The 23,477-nt window shown below is 43.9% G+C and overlaps 1 protein-coding gene across 5 annotated transcripts in view; it reads left to right on the top strand.

Moving 5' to 3' along the window:
• Positions 1 to 1,791: 1,791 nt before the first annotated feature.
• RNF32 (ring finger protein 32) overlaps positions 1,792 to 23,477 on the top strand; it is a 56,736-nt gene continuing 35,050 nt past the window's right edge. Inside the window, exons 1-6 of one of the 5 annotated variants that reach the window (XM_075922755.1) lie at positions 1,844 to 1,946; positions 3,249 to 3,324; positions 6,386 to 6,506; positions 7,024 to 7,294; positions 21,657 to 21,799; positions 23,301 to 23,333. In XM_075922755.1, the coding sequence (XP_075778870.1) occupies positions 3,284 to 3,324; positions 6,386 to 6,506; positions 7,024 to 7,294; positions 21,657 to 21,799; positions 23,301 to 23,333 (609 nt within the window). In that variant the 5' untranslated portion in view covers positions 1,844 to 1,946; positions 3,249 to 3,283. Of the gene's footprint in view, positions 1,947 to 1,989; positions 2,042 to 2,454; positions 2,673 to 3,248; positions 3,325 to 6,385; positions 6,507 to 7,023; positions 7,295 to 21,656; positions 21,800 to 23,300; positions 23,334 to 23,477 lie in introns of those variants that run through there. The other 4 variants (XM_075922752.1, XM_075922753.1, XM_075922754.1 and 1 more) reach the window with 4 other exon arrangements.

Here is a 23,477-nt window from a genome sequence, read left to right as displayed (position 1 = left end):
ACCCCAGGTTCCCCGCTGAACCTCCCTCCCGTATCGACTAATCAAGAAGTCGATGAAAATTCCATCGACTACTCAATAAGTTGATTTAAATTCCCTACTTCCGATCGACCATGATTCAAGAGCATCTCACTGCTTTGTCCCTCTTGAGCATGGAGAGGTTTTTGGATTACAGTGACATCATTCATGACTTTGCCATGGCTAAAGCTAGGGAAAAAAATGTTTGAATACAATGTAGTGAGATTGGAATACATTTATTAATTTTACATAAACAAACAACATGTAAATATATATGTAGATAATTTTTTACTTCCTAATTATTATTTATTATTTGCAATATGTAATTCATAGTTTGGCCCTTTTCTCCCCCTCGTCTTAGGACCCCATAATCTTAATCCATAAAACTACATGACTTCCAACACCAAAGAGAAATGGGGGAAACCTTAGGCCCTATCTCTACAATCACTTACACATGAGAACTGTGCCACTGAAGTCAGTAAAACTAGTCATGTGAATAAAGTTAAATTTAAATGAAAGTGTTTATGGAAATAGGGTCTTAAGAGACTGTTCAGTGCCCAGCAGAGCCCAGATTCCTAATCCTCTACATGCTCCTACAAAGTAAACAGAAATACACCATTTACATTTCAAAGAGGAACCACTACAAGAGCTTTAAAATGGTAGTGCAAGCGCCATCACTGGAAATCTTATGGGGGTTTTTTTAGATAAATTATGCTTTAGTCAAAAGGGAAATAATTCAGAGAAATCTCAGAGCTATGTTCCACAGGTCAGACTAGATAAGCAAAGTGGCTGCTTTTGACCTTCTGATATACGAACAGCTACTAGCCAAAATATTTAAAAGCCAACTTATTTTTTTACATATAAAATCTAATTGTTTAAATGTATTTTTCACAAATACTTCAAAACAGTTGAACAAATTTTGCTCCAACTTCCCTCTTCCAAAAGTATCACAAAGCAGAAGAAAACTATTTTTTTCATTAGGAGGATGTGATTAACTGAAGGTGGGTGTCGTGAAGTAGGGTGGAAGATAAGAGCAGAGTCTATGCTACAAATGCATATGTACAGGTGAAATGCCAGCAGGAAAAGTAAGCCACACTGCGGAGACGCAGGAACCAGAATAAAATCTAAATAGTAAATCCACAGATAAGAACATAGACACAATTTTGGTGGTACAGTCAGCTTGCTGCAAGGATACCCACAGCGGGCACTTCTGTGCTGAGCAGTGAAGGCATGCTGGCCAGGAGTGCCAGGTTAGATGGTCAGTGCTCTTGAGTCTGAGGAGCTACTGCAACAAAACTATAGCTGGTTGAGAGTTTGGGATGAAAAAAGGAGTGCGGGGGGAGGGGAAGGAGGGTATTTAGTCTGCATTTAAATTATGTTTAAAGTTCAAATGTTGACCCTTAGCGCCCCGCCCCCCCTTTTCCACCTAGCTTTCATCGGTCCCTGTGGTAGGAACACGCTGACCTCTTTCCCTGCTCCAGGCCGTCTCACCATAGGGCCTTGCAGCCCAAGGCTCAGCAAGCAGGACAATTGCGGAGGGCGCGTGCTGCTTTGCCGAGCCCCGCTGGCCGTGCACGGCGCTCCCCGTGGCCCCTTCCCACGTGCGTTCGGAGACACAGCCTCACCGACGGGACACGAGGACGCCGCGACCGTTGCAGTAGCGCCCACGTGCTCCCTGACACAGGTCCAGCCTCACGACCTACCGCCAGCGTTCCACTCCTCCCTCCCGCCACGTGCACTTCCGCCCTGCGTGCGCCCTAGCTTCTCCAACGTTCCGCCCGCCCACTCGCACAGCACGCAGGCGCCTTGCCTCGCGCTGTCGGAGGTGGGGGGGGGGGGGGAGGGAGAAAGGGCGGTGGAGGATTGAGAGCGCGAGCGCTTGGGAGCTGTGTTGCTTAGCAACCCGACCCGGGCCGAGGCGAGAGGAGCAGGTTGGTGTTAAAAAGTCAGAAACTGGCCCCGTGGGGCGAGCCCGGCGCAGAGGGGTTGCTTGTATCGGGGGCGGACCACAGGAGCGGATAAGAGGGTGCAATAGAGTGTGTGATGGGGATGAGTGGGTGGGGCACTCTGTGATGGGGTGGGGAAGGGGAGCAGCGGCCATTACGGGGGGGGAGCAGAGGACAAGTGATGGGGGCACTATGTGATGGGGGACAAAGGCCCTTGGGTGAGGAGCTGGGCCTAAGTAACGGGGGCACTGTATAGGGAAGCAGGGCCATGGGGGGGGGGGGAGAACTGACCAGTAAAGGGGGCATTGTGATGGAGGGAATAGCTGACTTTGGTTGGGTGGGGTAGCAGAGGCCGTTAGTGGGTAGGGTAGCAGGGGGGCAGTGTGTGATGGGGAGACAGGAGCCAAAAGGGGGAGCCAGGGAGAGCAGTGGCTAGTAAGGAAAGAGCTATGTGCATTCAGAAGCAGAGGCCAGTGTAGGGGGAGAGAGTTAATGGTGGGGTGGGGGCTAGTTCTGAGGGGATGGGTGGGAGGTGTGCAGAAGAAATGTGCAAATATGGGCTACCTTGTTGGAATCTAAATTGTGTAAGGATGAGAAGAAGAAAGGTAGATGTGTCAGAGTGAATAGGTGTTTCCTGTGAAATGGAGACAGTCAGCAACATTTAACCTGCCTCACTGATGATTGCAAAGTTCTGTGGCAGATGGACAGAAGGTGCTATAAATATGCAAATTATTAATTTATTATAAAAATCAGTGCCTGGAATTAAGATGTTAGCAGCAAGTTGGCTAACCGTTTAACGGATAAGCGATTTCTTATTGGTTAATGGTCCTGGTTAACCACAACACCAGGCGACCAAGTATCAGAGGGGTAGCTGTGTTAGTCTGAATCTGCATCTGATGAAGTGGGTCTTTGCCCACGAAAGCTTATGCTCCCATAAATCTATTAGTATATAAGGTGCCACAGGACTCCTTGTCTCGCTAACACCAGGGGAGTCGCCTGCCACCCTGCACTGCTGCCTCTGCTATGGAGGCGGCAGGGCAAGGTGGCAGGCAGCTCCCCTGGTGTTGTGATTAACCAGGACCATTATCCGTGGACAGAGACTGCTCCAGCAGCCCATGGATGAGAGGCTTGGATGTTTAAGGGTGAATTGTCTGGCTAAAAATCAGTCTTTTAAAAAAATTCCTTCCCTAAGTTAAACATAATACCTGAGACTGTTAATAAAGAACTTTTTAAAGTCTAGTTTACTCTTCACTTCTTATCCTGCTTTTGTTGATTTATTTCTTTCAGTCTTGAGCAGTGGATGTAGAGGAGCCAGATCATTCATGTTTGTTTGTAGACTGCTTCTAATTTATTCTACATTCAGGTGCTATTTGTAGTTGGAAAATGCTTGAGTGTTTGGAGTATTGTTTGTTTCAAAAGTTTCCACTACAATTAAAACAAAAAAATCTGTTGGCTTTGGAAAGTCTAAATTATTGTGAAAATATGACTTGTCACTTTAAATTGAGAGCTTTCATTCCATAATAAATGATGTATTATTACTACATAATCTGTGTTTTAAATTCAGCTCAGAAGCCAAACAGTGTAGGAGATCATAAAGCACAGGTGTAAAGTGTTCCTTTTGGAATTGTTCACTCATTAAAAAGATGGAAGTATGCTATGCCATTTAAAATTCTGAATACTCTTATGGATGTGGTCTAAATAGAACACATTGTAATAGTCTAATTCTGAAGTGACAAAGGCATGGATGATAACAGCAAGGTTTTCATTTGAAATAGTCCACAAATAAAATTGACTCTTCTGACCAGACATAAATGGAAGAAAGAAATCCTAGCCACAGATACTATCCAAAGCGCCATATGAAAACTCTGGTAATAAAACAGATACACAACCTTGTTAAGGAGAATATGACCACAATCATGTCTTCTGGTGATTTCCCCCAACCAACCATCATCACCTCTAGAGGATCTAGACTGAACCTCAACAAGATTGTTTAATCATGCTATAGTATTTACCTATTACTAAGGTACACAGCTGCTCCTGTTACTGCAGCAATCAAGATAGAGACAATTGTAACTGTAATCAGAATAATTATGCCGCTTTAAAAAAAAATAGGCTCAGCAGGAGGCTTCAATGTGTCCTTCAGTGAAATCCATAACTCACTTCTATAATGTCCAAAATAAATAAGTTAATGTGTATGGTACACAATCCAGTAAGTGATTCTATCTCTGTAAACCTGTGTTTTCTTTCACTCCCACTCTATTATTCAATACCACCGTTTATCTTGAAGGTTCCCCCTTTTCTTGGTGTTTTCTGCCCTTCCCTTCATTTCACATAAGGGAAATAGCAGAAATGGGTGAGTTGTTAGGAGGGATTTGAATGCGATAAGGACGGTGGACTTTAGGGACGTAAAATCCTGTTTAAATGTTAACTGGTAACCATCTGTTGCACAGCAATATGGGCAGAGGGCTGCTCCAGGCTGGTGTTGGGGCATTCCAAGCAAAGTGGCAGCAGAGAAGAAGGAAGAGGAGCATACTAGGGATGTTAAAGGACTAGTCGACTCTCTGATAAGCAAATGCTTATCGGATAGTCGTATCGACTAGTCACTTCCCCCTCCCCTGAGATAGAGGCAGCAAGGGGGGGGGGGAGAAAGGGGTTCTTCAAAGTGGCTGTCTACGTCTACACTGGCATGATTTTCCGAAAATGCTTTTAATGGAAAAGTTTTCCATTAAAAGCATTTTCAGAAAAGCACGTCTAGATTGGCAGGATGCTTTTCCGCAAAAGCACTTTTTGCGGAAAAGCGTCCATGGCCAGTCTAGACGTGCTTTTCCGCAAAAAAGCCCCAATCGCCGTTTTCGCGATCGGGGCTTTTTTGCGGAAAACACTACTGTGCTGTTTACACTGGCCCTTTTGCGCAAAAGTCTTTCGGAAAAAGACTTTTGCCCAAATGGGAGCAGCATAGTATTTCCGGAAAATCACTGACGATCTTACATGAGATCATCAGTGCTTTTCCGGAAATTCAAGTGGCCAGTGTAGACAGCTGGCAAGTTTTTCCGCAAAATCATCTGATTTTGCGGAAAAACTTGCCAGTCTAGACACAGCCGCAATGTTTCAAAGGGGGAATGCCGCACAGCTGATCCCAGGCTCACTACAGTGCTGCCCCTTTGAAATGCTGCCACAGTGTTTCAAAGGGGCAGCACAGCAAGGAGCCTGGGATCAGTTGTGCAGCGCTGCCCATTTGAAATGTCGCTGCAGTGTTTCAAAGGGACAACGCCGCATGGAGCCCGGGGTCAGCTGGTATCGCCAGCTGACCCAGGGCTTCGTGAGGCACTTCCAGCTGACCCTGGGTTCCACGTGGCACTGCCGCTTTGAAACACCGCAGTGACATTTCAGAGGGGCAGCACTGCACAGCTGATTCTTGGCTCCTTGCTATGCTACCCCTTTGAAATGCTGTGGCAGCACTGCACAGAGCCCAGGATCAGCTGTGCAGTGCTGCCCCTTTGAAACTCCGCCCCAGCATTTCAAAGGGGCAGCGCCGCCCTATTGATTAGTCAATTAAATGATACTTAACATCCTTAGAGCATACAATAAGGATATTGAAGGTGTAGTCATTAGTTACAGAGAGTGGTAGATAGCATTACAGACCCATTCAAGTTCAAGATTTGGGCAGGTGTTGTAAGATACACAGCCTTAAAGTCAAGGACAAGAAGTTGTAATTAAAATCACACCCTTTTATCAGTACAGTAAGTAAACGCTGTCTAGTTATAATCAGGGCTTGCCAAGCGGCAGCAAGCCCTGCTCGCCAGCTGCACGGATCTGCGCTCTGCGCATGCGCAGATCGTTCTGCGCTGGCACTTCCGGGTTGTAATCTACTCGCCCATGGCGAGTAGATTACATTATTTGTCGAGCCCTGGTTATAATCATGGCTTAGAAGATAGCAACAGCATTTTGGATTGTATGGTACCAAAGATAAGGTCACTATGAAGAAGGCCAGAGGAGAAGGAGATTGCAGTTATAAAGTTGGGAGATGATATGGGCATGAACAAGGAATTTGGAGGTTTTCTTATTTGGGGTGGAAATGAAAGGCCATATATATTGAGTAGAGGAGGAAAAAGGCAATATGAGTTGGCCATAATCTGGATGTGGGGAGAAAAAGAAAAAGAGAAATCAAAGACTTCCCAATATTAATTACAGGCCTCCATGACAGAACATAGTGGCATCATTAATGGTAATGAAGATTGGAAGTAGTGGAGGTTAGGTGTATGAAAGATGAGCTATTTTTTTCAGCACCATTGTGTATTGCACTGACATCTTGTCTACAGGTGAATAAAATAGTGAATATTAATTTTGTAAGCTTCCACTCTGTTGTAATTGAGAGTATTTTTTTATTAAAAAGGTTGCTAATTCTTTTATATTTTTTGTTTTAGAACTACAAGATATTACAAGATATGCTGCCAATTGTCCATGTCAATGGAAAATCAGTATTCTGTTTTGAGGACAAGTAGTTCATCAGTAACGTCAGTTCACAATGCTAAAAACAATAACAAGGTGCACAGGTTATATTAAAGAAGTGGGGAGTACAAAATTTGAAATGAATAGAGAGAGAAATGCCCATTTAGTGTGTTGAAAGCAATATATATTTATAAGTACTTGTTTATGTTCAGGCTGTGAAAAGCAAGATTAGCCTTAGGATTGTTTTTAATTATACTGAGGCAAAATATGTTTAGGCCTGTCAAACTTTTATAGTTCATAATGAGTTTATTGCATATAATAATTATGGGTTCAGTAATTAAAAGTTAAAAATTACTGCTATTTTATTTAATATAAGCTATAAATCAAAGGTTCCTTTTGACTTATAAGTTAAGGTTAGGATGTGTCAGTAACATCAATCTTGTTTCATATTATGGTAATTGTATATTAGTAAGACTTCAAGCATGGGAGTTGTATATGTATAAAAACCTTTGTCAAGTTAAAATATCATTGACTAAGGGCTAACCTTTTCTTTTTTAATATACTATACATAATGTACACACATACAACTATTAATAATTATGGATTTTTTTAGGGCAGTTCCTCCAAACGAGAATCTTTAGCTGTTAATGCAGTTGCTTTACAAGATCATATTTTACATAACCTCCAACTCCAGGATCTTTCATTAGCGGATCCTTTTAAGTCAAAGTTAAAGAATAAAAAGAACATTTATAAACCTGTGAACAAAGAGATGGTCAGAGCAGTAGTAGATACTGGACTAAGAAAAAAGAGCATTCTCTATTCACAAAAGGAAGATCCAGAAAAAGAATATGTACTTGATCCTAAACCTCCACAACTAACATTAGGTAAACCATTGATTTGTATATTTTTGCATTTTATTTCAAACTTTAGTTAGAGTACAACAGCTAGCTATTCTTTTCAATACTATAACTTAGTATAAAGCTGTGTAATGCATAAAAAGTTGCTAAATATATCAAAATCAAGTACTTCGGGCCTTCAAGAAAACAGTGATCATTTAAACAATAAAACTGCCATCAAAATGGTTGAATATTTCTCACATCTATCATATATTTGAATTTATTTTGATTGTAAAAGGAGGAAATTAATAACTCTGGATGAAAAACTTTTTTATTCTAAAAGCATCAGGGGGTAGCTGAGTTAGTCTGTACAGGATAAACTTAAAAAACAACAAATAGTCTGGTAGCACTTTAAAGACTAACAAAACATGTAGATGGTATCATGAGCTTTCGTGGGCACAGCCCAGTCATCTGAAGAAGTGGACTGTGCCCACGAAAGCTCATGATACCATCTGCATGTTTTGTTAGTCTTTAAAGTGCTACCAGACTATTTGTTGTTTTTTAAGTTTATCCTACAAGCAGGCTCTTTCCTCCACTGATTTTTATATATATTTTTATATTAGTGATTGACAATACAATGCAATAGAAGTAAAAACAAAAACAAGTGTTATTTTTAATATTGGGATGCTTACATAAGATTGTGTGCAACTATTGATTTATCTTTTGTTTAGTAAATAATGTTTACTAGTTTGGTAATAAAATTGTATGATTTGCTAACATTTACCCACCCTAGTTCAAACTTTAAAACATTTTTTCCACAATGATCCTGGGGCAAAATCCAGCAAGAATTAACACCTGTAGTTAAATACCTACTTCACATTAAACAACTAACATGCAACAAGATAAAAGTCACAGAAGTGAGAGCTAAGAATCGCACACAGCTAGTAAATTTCTTTTTAAAAACCCCTGTACTCTAACCTTCCATAACTCTTGCTCTTCAAGATGTGTTGTTATATCCATTCCAATGTAAGTGTGCACTTACCCTGAGCACTGCTCCCTCACTGGTATTTATCAGATCAGCTCTGGTCCCGTGCCCTTATAGCAACAGTTTGTTGCTCCTCAGTTCATTCTGGATGGCAACTTGGACGGGGGTAGGAGGAAACATTGGCATTAGTGGTAACTAACACATCAAAGATTATGGAGTGCTTGTTCATATCCATTCCAAAGTAGGTGACTCCCAAGCAGTTGTACAGGTGGAGGATTCAGAGTTCATTGGCACACTGACTAATAATGTTGGTCAAAATATGCATCATTTCTAGCTTGCTCGGTGATGGCATACTGCGATGTGAAAGTGTGGACTGATGACCACATTGCCATTGAATCGAGACTTGCGCCATTAATGTTGCCACCAGTGCTCAAGCTTTTGTAGAACTGGTTCTCACTGGAGGAGGCAAGACCTTTGCTAAGTTGTAGAATAGGGGTGGGCAATAATTTTTGACTGGGGGCAACTTCAAAATTTTTTGAAGTGGTCATGGGCCATGGGGCCTCAAATGGAAAGCGTAGGGCCTTTAAATAGCAGGAGTTGAAAGGGCTCATGTCTCCACTGCGGCTCCCAGTCATCACATTAGCTGGAGATGGGAGCTATAAGCCCTTTCAACTCCTGTTATTTAAAGGGCTCACTGCTCCCAGCCTCACTGCTAGCACGTTGTCTGGGAGCTGGGGATGCTAGCCCTTTCATCTGCTTCTATTTACAGGGCTCACATCTTCCCTGGGGCTGTTTCCTGTCAGCCATGGGGAAGTGTGAGCCCTTTAAATAGAAGCAGTTGAAAGGGCTTGCATGTCCCTGGCTCCCAGGCAATGGGCTAGCATGGGGCCGGACCTGCGAGCCCTTTCAATTGCTTCTATTTTTTTAAATTATATTTGTGATAGAAATCCCAGGCATGCAGTCTGGGACTGGAGTACCACTGTGCCTCCTTAACTCGCCAGCCTGGGCTGTCTCTCACAATGCTTTGTCAGTGATTGGCAGCAAACCTCTCCAGGTGCTATGATCACTCAGTACATCAGTAGCTGGAATTCCACACCCAGCTAGCTTGCAAGAAAACTCCGCGAGCCACTCATTAATCACTCAGAGAAAGACAGTAGCCAAATCCCTCCATCTCCCAGCCTTGTACCCCAGAAATATACCATCTTGCCCAGTTCAAAATGTGTAGTCCAAATGTATTAATTGATTGACTACTTCATCAATGAAGAGTGGATAAACACAAGCCTTTGTAAATCCTGAGCAAATTTACTAAACACTTCAGGCAAACTCACTGATAAAGATGAATTGTAAAACAATTTTACTGACTACAAAAGATAGATTTTAAGTGACAATAAGTGATAGGCAAAAAGTCAGAGTTAGTTACCAGAAGAAATAAAATATAAGAACATTGTCTAAACTCTCCCAACACTATCATACTGGACAACAACTAGATTCAACAGTTTTTAATAATAATAAATGGAAATATACCTATCTCACAGAATTAGAGGGGACCTTGAAAGGTCATTGAGTCAAGTTCCCTGCTCTTACAGCAGGACCAAGCACCATCTCTGACAGATTTGCCCTATATCCCTAAGTGGCCCCCTCAAGGATTGAGCTCACAACACTGGGTATAAGCAAGCCAATGCTCAAACCACTGAGCTATCCCTGCCCCCACTAGAAGGTGCCATTCAGAATACACAGGGTTTCACCCTTGAAACCTGGGCCAGTCTCCTCTGTTGAAGTCTTCAGTCTTCTGAGCATCCTACTTACAGCATAGGTGGGAGCAGGAGACTGGCAAAGCTTGGGGCCTGTGTATTCTGTTTTATAAACTTAATGCAGGTGCTTGGAGAACACAACTCCAGGCTAGGGATGAAAATAGTGTAGTCAATTAACTGATAAGCAAAAGCTTATAGGTTAATGCTATAGACTATATGAATTTCCCTCCCTCTCCCCTCGATAATAAATTTTTTAGCGGGGCTGGCCAGCAGCCCAGCTCAGTCCTGGCCTGCGCTGGGCCAGGGACCAACCCTCATTGTGGCTCTGCATTTAAAGTGTGTTAGGAGACAGGCAGCCTGGCTCAGTTCTGGCTCATGCTGGGTCCAGGAGCTCAGGTCCTCCCCTTCCCAGACAGGGGCGGCTGCATGGTATAACAGGCAGCTGGTCAATGAGGAGAGCTGGTTTTTAAACTGTCTTCTGATACACAGGCAGCATCACAGAATAGCAGGGAACTCCTCAGGAGTGGGGCAGGAGCACACTGGCTGCTAGACCCACTCCAGAGGACTATAGAATATTTGACTAACCCATAAGAATTCATGAGGTCAATCGACTATTCAGTTAACCAATATTTAGCATCCCTACTCCAGGCATGTCTGGTGGGCTCAGGCAAGGTTGAATAATTCTCCTGTGGTGTGGCCTTAGGTGAGTCATTCAATTGTAACTCCCATGCTGAACAATGGCTGTTGATGATTGTTTGATACCTGACCAGGTGTAGGTTATTTTCCTTGCTCTTATCTCTGGAGAGCTGATGTCTGGCTGATTCAACAACCTATAGCATGTTTCACGGACAACCATACAACACAATCTCATAACTTCCTATGCACTAATGATATTCATATTTAGATAGAACAGTGACTTTCACTAGATTATAACTCCCTCCCTGATATCTCACATGTCATGCTTTTATATGCATTTTCTATCCTTGGGCAGGTTGAATTTTCTTTTGGGTGGGTTGAAATTTTTTACGTGCAACACCAATAATGAGGTAGTGCATGGATGTGCACCACCAGTACAAACAAAAAACTATATATATATTTTTAAACAGTCCGTAAGTGTGGAAGAAAATATATTAAAAGAAGGGATAGTTAACAAGGAGCAATGTTTATTTAATATGAAATCAAATAAAAAGAATATTAACATTGCCCTTAGAGTACATGTATCATCATCCTTTCTAGGAGTCCCCAGCTGCTCCCGAGCTCCCCAGCTGACCCAGGGTTCTGGGGAAATTCTGGGAGCCCAGGATCAGCTGGGGAGTCCCCCGCTGAACACTGGGCTCCATGGCTTTGAAATGCAAAAGAGCCCCCACTGGGGACTCTCGTGCATTTCAAAGAAGGTGCCGCATTCAGCCCAGAGTCAGCGGAACTTCCTGCAGGCCCCAGGCCGTATGCGGAGTTCTGCATTCCTGCTTTGAGAAATTCAAAGAAGGAATGCAGAAGTGCCTATTGATTAGCTGACTAGTCAAAAGACTATCCAATAAGCAAATGGTTATCAGATAGTCGATTAGTCTTTAACATCCTTAATATCTGGTATAATCAGCAAGTTAGAGGGTGCGTTCCACAAAGATGTATATGGAGCAATCAGCAAATGTCAAATAAATAAGCATAGAAACCTTGACAGTTTTTAACCTTACACCACTCTCCTGCCTTCACCTTCCACCACTGTCCTACATCTACTTTATAAAATATTGTAACCGATTTTAACGAGGCACAAAAATTCTCATTTTGTCAACAAATCAAAGTCAAATATTAGAAGGGAATATTAGAAGGCTCTGTGGAGCCTCTTTCTGACCATTTGTCTCTTGTCAGGCTTTGAGAGGCTCAGCCCTCCAGCTAAGTCACAAAGTTCAGTCCCCTTCCTGGGTAACAAACAGTCCAAATGAAAGTGACAGCTAACCAGCAGAATAATAAAAAGTAGAATATTGTTTCTTCAAGTGGTCCCCGTGGGTGCTCCACTGATGGTGTTGGGCTAGTCCTGGCGCCGCAGCTTGGAGACTTTCAATAGCTATGTTCATTCAGGCCGTGCATGCGTGATCAGTGGCTCGTGCCATTCACACCCTTTGATTGGCGTGTGCACCTGGCTCCCGCTCAGTTCCTCTCAACTGTCCTCGGCCACAGAAAGAGCTCTTCTCTCCTCAGCGTTTCTTTGGATTCCCTTAGGAGATCTGTAAATAATTCATTGTAAATAGGTTATCCCCTTCTATTTCAACATTCTTCTGTTACCTTAAAAAAAAGGTTGTTATAACACATTATTGAACTGCCAGGGCTTCTCACGGTTGACGGTTTTTAGCCACGGAGTGAAACTGACATTGAAACTGACATTGAAAACTCAACAATGCCTGGATCCCCAAGCTTTAAAAAGTGTGCTCTTTGCCGGGAGCCGATGCCAGCTTCGGATGGCCATTCAGTGTGTATACGCTGTTTAGGAGAGGCTCACATTCCCCAAAAATGCGGGCACTGCTCCAAGCTTATGGTCCGCGTTCACCGGGACAAGGAGATGCTCCTAAAAATGCTGTTATTTGATAAGGCGCTGAAGCCAGGCACATCAGCCTCAGGATGCCAGCCAGAAATGGGACACAAACGCAGCGTCTCCTCCCCCAAACTGGCTTCTCAAAAGAGGAGGAAAGTGTCCCTTGCGCAATCATTGCCGCCTGGTCCTGCAAAGAGGATCAGCATAGGGAATAAGTTGGGAACCTCAGGCTCTACCCCATGACCCTCGGTGCCAGTGTCTGCCGCATGATCAAAAAAGATGTCAGCCCCTGAGCAGTCTCTCTTGGCGCTGAAAGCAGAATCAGTGCCAATCAGTGGCACCTGTGCTTCAAAGGTGCCGGCACTGTGCCACTCCACACCGCTCCTGTATGAGGCACCGGAGCAATAGGCACCGCCTCAGGGCAAATCAGCACCGGATGAAACTCCGCCGGCAGTAATAAGTGTCCCGGTGCCGACACCGGCATCGCATTGCAATCCTGCAGTGCAGACGATTCCGGCACTGGTAGAGGCATCGGAACCTCTAGAGAGTCAAGCGCTGGCACTGGTGGAAGCACCGGCACCGACTAAAACTGATGGCAAAACACACAATCAGGAGTCCCCGTTCTCCATCTCCAACATTCTCACCGGGACCTTCCCCTCCGCTATACCGGTCACCACTAGAGTGCATTTACTGCCATGGCAGCCTGTGACAGGGCGCTCGCCCTGCACTGGCCTTTTAAGGGCAGACCCCGGCCTGAACCAGGGCCGGGGAGTTTAGCCCAGCTGAGGCTGTACTAGTCCATTAGGACCCAGCTGGGCGCTATAATAGAGGATGGGCTGCTGCTGTGAGAGGGGGAAGCAGTGAGAACCTAGCTGCTGAGGGAGGAGGAGGCTCCCTGGAGCTAGGGCAGGGCTGGGGGAGGCCAGGCAGGGCTAGGGGAGCTCTGGCCAGCAAATCCTCAGACTGCAGGGCTTGAAAGAAGGCCCGATGAAGGAACATCGACCCCCCCGGAAGGGGGGCTCAGAGACAGACCTGGGCACTGCCAGAGGGCAGTGTGGCGAAGAGGATGCCGCAGCCGGGAGTAAAGAGGGGAGACACCACCCCAGAGAAGGCACCCTACCTGCCGAGGGAGCCAATTCCTGAGGACAGACGGCAGGGGGGTTACGGTGGTGAGTGCACCCCCTCACACAGCCCAAGACATTATTACTACCGCAGGAGTCCTTACTCTCCATACAGATCTTGTCCTCATAACAGTGGTTATTACAGGCAATGATCCTACTCCCCGCCACACAGACGGTCGCCGCATTATTCTTATTCTCCGCTTTGATCCCTACATGCCAGTTACGAGAGGCGATATGCAATTTGCAGATCATCTAGATATTCGTCACCTCATCCACCTGACCGACATTACAATCACCATCAGAAGTCTCCTTATTCTACATGTTATTGCTATCACCAGCGTGCACATCAACAATCTCCACTCTCTGATTGGCCGCCAGCGCAACATACGCCACCACCACAGTTGCAGCATAATCGTCAGCCTGCTCCTCCTATACACAGTCCGAGCGCAATCATTCAACAGTCTGAGCCTGAAGAGGGCCAGTTGTCAGAAGTAGAGGACCAACAGCCAGAAATCCCAATACCCGACTGCTCGTCTTCCTCTCCTGATGAGGTGGTGTTCCCAGCGGATATGTCTCCACCGGACGACTTCAAACAGTTCTACGATCTTTTCAAACGAGTGGCTCAGTACTAGGAGGTCCAAATAACAGAAGTGCAAACAAAGGCGTACTGGCTATTGAAAAATCTTCACCCCCGATAGAGTGCAAAAGTTGCCCTCCCTATTGATGAAGCCATCATGGAGGCTGCGGAGCTCATCCAGCAGACACCAGCATCAGTTCCACCGACTTCTAGGAGAGCGGACAAGAAGTACTTTGTCCCTTCCAAAAATCTGGAGTTCCTATTCAACCACCCACAGCCGAACTCCTTGGTGGTGGACACGGCCCAGCAACGTGCCAAAACACGTTGCCAAAACAGTATAAGGCAACGTTAGATGTGAAGAAATTAGACATATTTGGTAGGAAAGTTTTTTCTTCCGCAACCTTGCTCTTACGCATAGCGAATTATGCTGCGTTGTTATCTATTCACAACTTTGATAACTATGAGAAGATAGCACAGCTGCTTCAGTATCTACCAGAACCTAAGCACCCTCTCCTCAAATCTTATGTACAACAGGGCTTTGCAGCAGCTTGGGCGAGCTTGCAGATTTCACTAGATATGGCGGACACAGCTGCCCGCACCACAGTGACAGCAATAGCGATGAGATGCTTGTCTTGGCTTACCTCTTCGGCGGTCCCCAAGGAGCTTCAAGCGAAAGTGGAAGACCTCCCATTTGATAGAAACAAGCTATTTGCGAACAAAACAGACAAGGTCCTCCATTCTGGAAAGGATTCCCGCTCAATGCTCTGTACTTTGGGGATGTATACACCTCCCTTTAGGCGCAGAAGATACTGTCCCTATCAGAGGAGGTACGTCTACCCCTTCCAGAGGCAACAACAATGGTCAATAGACCAGTCACGTTCAAAGCAGCATCCGCAGCATAGACGACCCCAACTCCCCCATATATCTAACCAGCCAAATTCAGAACAGCAGGTTTGACTTTTTCGTTGAGGGCATGAAGCAAGTCCTTCCAGTAATGGCGGAACAGCAGGTCACCTATCTCTTTTATCACTGACTACAACCTTTTCAAGCTCAATGGGCAGCTATTAAATTGGACCGCTGGGTCTTACAACTCATGATATCCTACAACTCATGATATCCGGGCTCACCATCCCCTTCATGACCACACCACTTACAAATCGACCAACCCTGTCCCTCTTCAGGGACCCATCTCATGAGGCAAGAGGTCCACAGTCTATTGTCCATAGGAGCTATAGAGGCCGTACCTCCCCAGTTCAGAGGAAGAGGGTTCTATTCGCGGTATTTTCTCATGAAGAAAAAAACCGGAGGATGGAGGCTGTCCTTGACATCAGGAAGTTGAACAGATACCTCTGCCAACAAAGATTCAAAATGGTGACCCTTTCCACAATAATACCATCATTGGACAAGGACGATTGGTTTGCAGCCCTCAACCTGCAAGGCGTGTATTTTCACATAAGGATCCATCCAGCCCACAGGCGTTTCCTCTGCTTCACTATCGGCGGCAATCATTTTCAATATCACGTGCTACCATTTGGCCTTGCATCTGCCCCCAGAGTTTTTGCAAAGACTCTGGCAGTTGTAGCAGCTCACTTGAGGCGCGATTATATTTCTGTACCTCAACAGCTGTCTTATAAAAGGTTGGTCAAGGCAAGAGACATTGCATCTGATCACAATAGCCAGACAAACCTTCCAACCGCTCGAACTCATCATCAACGAGCAGAAATCAATTAAAGAATCTACGCAGACCATACATTTTATAGGAGCTTGGCTAGACTCCATTACCACTCGTGCATACTTACCTCAAGAGCATTTTAAAATTACATAGGAGCTAGCCATGGTCGTCATTCACGCCCCTACAGTGACTGTGCTCATGTGCCTCCACCTCATGGAGCGTATGGCTGCCACCACCTTCGTGGTTCATCATGCGAGACTCCATTTTCGCTGCCTGCAACATTGGCTGGTGTCAGTATATACTCCCACAAAACAGCACTCACAGAGTGATAAATCCAACTGTTCTAGTTCACAGATCACTAAGTTGGTGCTTGAATCCCCAAAATCTACTAATTGGGGTGCCTTTCCGACACCAGCAACCATCAAGCCAACTGACTAGAGACACCCCTTGTTGGCGGAGGCTCACACATCCATGGCATATCCATGTAGGGGAAATGGTCTTCAATGGAGACCGTTCTGCATATCAATCTCCTGGAACTAAAAGCTGTAGTCCTCGCTTGCAAATATTTCCGGGCGCACTTTACCAGTACGACCGTCAGGGTTCTTACGGACAATATATAGCCACCATGTCATATCAATCACCAAGGAGAAGCACGTTCCTGACTGCTCTGCGCACAAGCAGTCTGCTTATGGAATTGGTGTGTATGGACTTGCATCACCCTGATAGCTTTCTACTTACCTGGCACAAGCAATATCATGGCGGACGCACTCAGCAGACATTTCCCTCACGACCATAAGGAAAGTCCCGATGTCCTGCAGCACATCTTCCACACTTGGGGATCACCCCTCCCAATAGATCTTTTTGCCACCTACGACAACAGAAAATGTCACCTGTGCTGTTCAAGAGGAGGCATAGGCAAGAGGTCCCTTGGGGATGCACTGGTAGTCCTTTGGGGCAGACCTCTGCTTTATGCGTTTCCACCTACAGTACTTATACTGAGAGTGCTACAGAAAATCAGAGGATTCAGCCTGGGTCATTCTCTTAGCCCTGGCCTGGGCAAGACAACCTTGGTACCCATTTCTCAACAGGATGTCCCTGCAACCACCACGTTCTCTGCCCCTTCTCCAAGATCTTCTCTCTCAGAACCACGGCTTCCTGTTTCAACCGAGACCGGAGACCCTCCATCTAACAGTGTGGCTCCTAGATGGTTTGACATAGAGGAGCGCCTTTGCTCAGATAGGGTGAAGGCGGTCCTTCTGCACAGTAGAAGAGAATCTACAAGGAAGACTTACCTGGCAAAATGGAAGAGATTCGTGGGTTGGTGTAAGAACAGCGACATCGATTCACACTCTTCACCGATACATAAGATCTTCAATTATGTCCTGTCTCTTGATCAAGTGGGTCTCTCCATTTGCTTTTAGAGGTCACTTATTGGCAATTAGCATCTTCCACAGAACCATTGACGGGCATTTGATCTTTGCCCACCTGCTGACTAAGAGATTACTTAATAGAATAGGAAACCTCAAACCTCCCTGAAGACCCCAACTCCCCTCCCCCTTGGAGCTTGGACTTGGTATTAGACACTGACCACCATTTGAGCCTTTGGCCACGACATCACTATCCATGCTTACCATGAAGGTGGTATTTCTCCTGGCAATTACATCTGCCCATAGGGTCAGTGAATTGGCAGCACTAATGGCAATACCACCCTTCATGGTTTTCAACAGAGACTTGATTATGTTATGCACTCATCCTGCTTTCATCCCTAAAGTTTCTTCACGTTTTCATGTTAATGAACCCATTGTTCTTTGTGTCTTCTATCCAAAACTGCATGCCTCTGCTCGAGAATCACTGCTTCACACTCTCAATGTACGTTGAGCTATAGCTTTTTACATTGACAGAATGCGGAGCTGGTGCAAAATGGACCACCTACTAGTATCCATAGCAGACCGCTCCAAGGGCAAACTGTTATCCTCCCAACGTGTTTCTAAGATCATGGTTTCTTGCATCACCACCTGTTACTCGATACGCAACAAATCCCTTCAGACTTTTCCTAGGGCACATTCCACCAGGGCAGTAGCAGCATTCATTGCCTTTGCCTGCAGAGTCTCATTGCCAGACATTTGCATGATGGCCACATGGTCCTCAAATTTGACTTTATGAACCACTATGCAATAGTTCAATGGTAGGCAGTAGATTCCTCAGTGGCTTCAGCAGTACTTTCAGTCATTGACAAACCTTGACTCTGGAAATGCACATGGAGTACTGCTACGTAGTCACCATCAGTGGAGCACCCACAGGGACCACTCGAAGAAGAAAAGGAAAAAGTTACCTTCATGCAGTAATGATGGATCTTCGAGATGGGTTCCTGTGGGTGCTCCATGTCCCGCCTTTCCTCCCCGTTCCGGAGTTTTCTTTTCTCGTTGCAGATACCGAACGGTGAGAGGAACTGAGTGGAAGCTGGGCACATACAACGATCAAAGGGTGCAAATGATGTGAGCTGCTGATCGTGCACGCGCGGCCCGGTTGAACACAGCTATTGAAAGTCTCTGAGCTGCAGCGCTGGGACAAGCCCAACACCATCAGTGGAGCACCCACAGGGACTCATCTTGAAGAACCATCGTTACCGCACGAAGATGAGTAACTTCTTCATTTGAGAACTTACCGTAGAAGGATAAACTACTGAAATCATATTGAGTTTGTAATGATTTGGAAGTCAGAAGAGGAACTCTGCAAGAGCAGGTTAGGCTCCTGTATGGGAGGCCAGTAAGACCACTTCAGTGGAGCCTTAGTGGAATAGAAAAATAATGAAGCTAATCTAACATACTGAAAACTTTGTAGTATGATTTTATTTTTATTTGACTTCATATTCAATAAACATTTAAAGTCATGCACCTTGTTAATTATTCCTTGTTTTAATATCCTTTGTGTGTGTGTGTGTGAATATCTTGGGTGCCACGGTAGCACACATCCGAACAAGCTTACATGACCTCAATATTGGTGCAAAAGACAAAACTCACTCCACTCATGGATGGAAAATCTTAGATGGAACATTAGTTCTAAGGAGCTGCACCCTTAACCCCCTCTTCTTTATATGTAACCTCCCTGGGTGATTTCATTTACAAACATGAGTTCATATATTATTTTTGTGCTGACTGTTCACACATTTAGCTTTCTACTCTTGTTCAAACTAAAATTTCATCCGGTCTTCCTGACATTTCCTTGTGGATATCAAGCTCTTGGCTTTCTTCGGTATGCCTATAAGAGAGCTGTTACTCTTTTCTCTGGCTTCAGGGAGTAGCCAAGTTAGTCTGTACAGAGAAAAACAACAAATGGTCTGGTAGCACTTTATAGACTAACAAAACATGTAGATGGTACCATGAGCTTTCGTGGGCACAGCCCACTTCTTCAGATGACCGGCTGTGCCCACGAAAGCTCATGATACCATCTACATGTTTTGTTAGTCTATAAAGTGCTACCAGACCATTTGTTGTTCTACTCTTTTCTCTGCAAGCCCTCTTTCTCAGTCACTATGGACTGCAACCCAATTGTCATGTCACTCAGGTAAATAACCTAAGAATCATGTTTGACTCCCCCTCAGTTATCCCCATATGCTTTTATATATTTGTGCATATAAAGTTTTGTATCAAATGTGTTGAAATTACACTGTGCGTTTTATATGAGGCACTGTGCATTTAAGTTATTAAATAGTTCACAGATAAGAAAGTTCACAGATAAGAAAATTCATATTACCTGAATGTAAAAATGTAAATGTACTCCACTCATATATACTGAACAAGGCCCAGTTCTTCGTGTGATTATTTACACTGATACCAATCAGGTGTGTCTGTACTGTGTGCACAGATGTTGGAAAATTTTCCCTTAGCAGCCCCTGTCAGGTCAGCAGTGGAGTCCTCTAGAGTGGTGCCCTTATGGCGTTCTATATATGACCCTGCAAACTCCCCTACACCACTTCAGGTCCTTCTTATTGTTCATGGTGGCACTGAAGCAGTCTCTTATTTGCAATTCACAAGTCTTTCCCTTGTCTGATAATAGCTAATTAGTTTTCCTTCTTATTCTGTTTATTCCTTCTTTTGTTTTATTAATTACTGTAGTTAGTGGAGATAGCAATGGGAGGGACTACTCATACCCCTCGCAAATCCTGAGCTCCGGGGCATGCTAGTGCTTGTGAGGAGAGGCTTCACACTCTAGATATCCACAGGGCACTCACATTCTACATAGAATGCAAAAAGACTTTCAGGAAATTGACCCAAAACTTTGTGGTGGTAGCAGACCAAATTAAGGGTCTTCCAGTCTCGTTGCAACATGTTTCATCTTGGATCATGGACCGTATCTATTCCTGTTATGAGCTGGCCAAGATCCCAGCTCTGGTGATTGAAGCCTGAGGTCTCATTGAGTGGGCAACATCTACCACTTTTCTGGCCCAAGCGCCAGTGTTCCCTCTAAACTGCATGGCAGCACAGCTTCACAAGTGATTAATCAGCCCTGCCCACTCCATCAGCTCTGTGCAGGAGCCCTGAGCTTCTGACTGGGCAGGGCTGATTAATCACCTGTGAAGCTGTGTCACTTAGAGCGAACACTTCCAGGTGCCAATCCAGGAGCTTTGCAGAGCAGCAACCTGGTCTTCATTGCACATGTTTACCAATCACTATGCTATTAGTCAGTAGACCAGAGATGATGCAGCAGTTGGCAGAGCAGTTCTCCAGTGATTCCGTAATTCTGACTCAACTGCTGAGGGGAGTGGCGATGGTGGTGAGGGGGGCAGGGAAACTTGGGAGTCACCTGATTGAAATAGATGTAAACAATCACTCAAAAAAGAAAAGATGGTTAGTCAACTTCTTGTAACTGATGTTCTTAGAACTGCGTTGTTTACATCCATTCCACTACCCATCCTCCTTCCCCACTGTGGCCAGCAAGAAGGAACTGAGGGGGCAGTTGAGTCGGCAAGGGTTTATACCGAGCACCATAAGGGTGCCACTCTACAGGGCTCCACAGCCAATCTGATGGGGACCGCTAAAGGAAAAAATTCCTGACGTCCATGCATGTGGCACATGCACATCTAACTGGAATGGACACATCTCAGGCTATATCTACACTGCAGGGTTTTTGCTCAGAAGTCTTTTGTGGAAGAGTTCTTGCGCAAAAGTGCGTCCACATCTCAAAGTGCATCACTTTTGCACAAGAGAGCATCCACAGTGCATGAACACTCTTACGCAAGAAAGCTCTGATTGCCATCAGAGCACCTGTGCTTTTTCAGATAGGCTCTTTTTGTGCAAGAAACCCCTGCAGAGCATCCACACATGCCTTTTTGCGCAAAAGCTCTAGTGCAAAAAGGAGTTATACCTACACCACAAAAAGCCCTCTGTTCTGTCAATTAAGACTGTTGATTTTCTTGCACAAAAATGCACTTTATGTGTGGACGCGCTACAGGTTTTTGCGCCAAAACTTTGTAGTGTAGACGTAGCCTCAGAGAACAATAGTTACAAGAAGGCGAGTAACTGTTTTTTCTGATGGGTGCTAAACACCTCATGCATGGGTGTGAGAATACCCAAATACCATTGGTTTAAGTGGGAATCGAATGCTTTCAGCACATTGCAGTATCAGGTGTGTAGTGAATATTCGATGATAGATTAGAATATAGTTTTGCTAAGAATTTTAAAATAGTATTGTTAAATAGATACATAGCAATGAGGTTTATATGAAGAAAAAATTAATCCTGTAAAAGTATCAATGTGTGTGTATTATTTTTTAACTAGCTCAGAAATTGGGCTTAATTGAGCCTCCTCCTTTGCCATTAACTACAGAAGAATGGGATAAAGTAAAGCAAAGATCCATAAAACAGGGGGATTCTGTACAACCTTGTGCAATATGTAGAGAAGAATTTGCTCTTCAACCACAGGTATATTTATAACTTTTGGAGTGTATTTTGCATAGTTATTCACTTACTAGTAATTAATTTTCCAAAGTTATGGTTATATTAGAAAAGTTTATTTGGAACAAGAGGGAAAAATAAAGAGATTCCAACTTGAGATACTTGTTGGCTTAATGAGCCTGTTGTATAACTTAGTTTGCTTCACTTACTCATTTGATGTATTTCCATTTTACTTTAGTTCATGTGAATGTGGTACTTATGGAATGAACTGGATTGACAGAACTAAAGTTTAAAGCCTGTACAAGTTCAAAGGCTATGCAAGAACAAATTCAACAAAGGTGTTAGCAGTGAAAAAGTTCCCAGAGCACCCAGTGGGTCTCACAGCCCTCACCCAGAGAAAGGTTCCTGGGTGAAACAGGTCAGAAAACAGTTCAGTCATCATCCAGGCCTCTGACACCCACTGACGAGACTGTCAATCAGAATATAGGTTGTGATGATTGTTTTGGTAATGTAGAGCCATGTCCATAAAGAGTACTGACATCAACTCATTTCACGAGACACTTACCTGTAAGAGAGTGAATTTTAGTCAGCAGTGACCTTGAGTGGATTTGAACTAGTGACCTGGTGTGAAAACTCTATTTTATTATCTTATGGCTTGATTCTGCAAATACTTACTTGAGTGCAAGGGGCTGTAGTAATTTTTTTTTTCATTTTCTTTTTTTTTTTTTTGCCTTTTACCACATTGCTAACTATTTAAAAGAAAGTGTAAAATTGCACAAAGACAGGTGGGATGGGATAGACTTTGAAGAACTCTGTCCTGCCAAACTCAGGTAGTCTGGCTACTGTTTAGGTATAAGTCTTAATTAGAGAGAACAAAAAATAGCACTTATGAAAAGGGTTAGATTTAAAACAAAAAGGGCCTCTGGAAGTATTTTTGTCCTAAATGTTTCATTAAATCCATTTTTGTTTGCTAGCTCAGTAATGCACAGTACCTGTTCTAGTCTCACTCCTTCCCCACTTTTTTCTTCCACTAAAGACCAACTGCTTTTTTTTGTTGTCTAATCCTGTATCTTGTCAAAATAGAAATCAATGAGTATGTTGAAATTGAAATTTAGTTGCTTTCTGGGAAAAAAGATCAATTTTAATTTTAAAAGTATTTTTCTGCTGATATCTTCACTCTTGTCATTTGGCATTTTATAGCTCTCTCTCCCCCCATTTGCCATGAGCTTTTCTATATGAAGTAGTTCAAAACTAATGGATTACCATTTATTTCTTTGAGTTGTACTTTATTTTTCTAGTTGCCTCCTATAGAAGTTTTTCATGCTGTTTGTTTATATTCCTCTTTTTAAGAATAAAAATTGGAAATATTCAAACTTAGTTTTCAATAGACGTTGCAATGCTACCAACACGCAGGATGGCTAATCTTTCTGCATTCAGATTTCTTTCTTTTAGTTCATATATTTTTGGTTTTCAAAGCTTTTAAACCAGTTTAAATTTCAAGCTGTTCTTGTTTTTTTTCTTTGAATAGGTGCTGCTCTCATGTTCTCATGTATTTCACAGAGTGAGTAGTCCCTAGTTTTAGCATGCAATACATCATTCCTGTATTTTATTTTAAATACTCTGTATCTACTGTAAACATGATTTTAGGTCTTGCAGCTTGACTTAATATCATTTACTGTTAGAAATAATTTACAGTAGTATTCTT

The sequence above is a fragment of the Pelodiscus sinensis genome, chromosome 2 (genome assembly GCF_049634645.1).
Source record: "Pelodiscus sinensis isolate JC-2024 chromosome 2, ASM4963464v1, whole genome shotgun sequence".
Lineage (NCBI taxonomy): Eukaryota > Metazoa > Chordata > Testudines > Trionychidae > Pelodiscus > Pelodiscus sinensis.
Note: the sequence above shows the minus strand (reverse complement) of the source record. Positions and strands in the feature narration are given on the sequence as shown.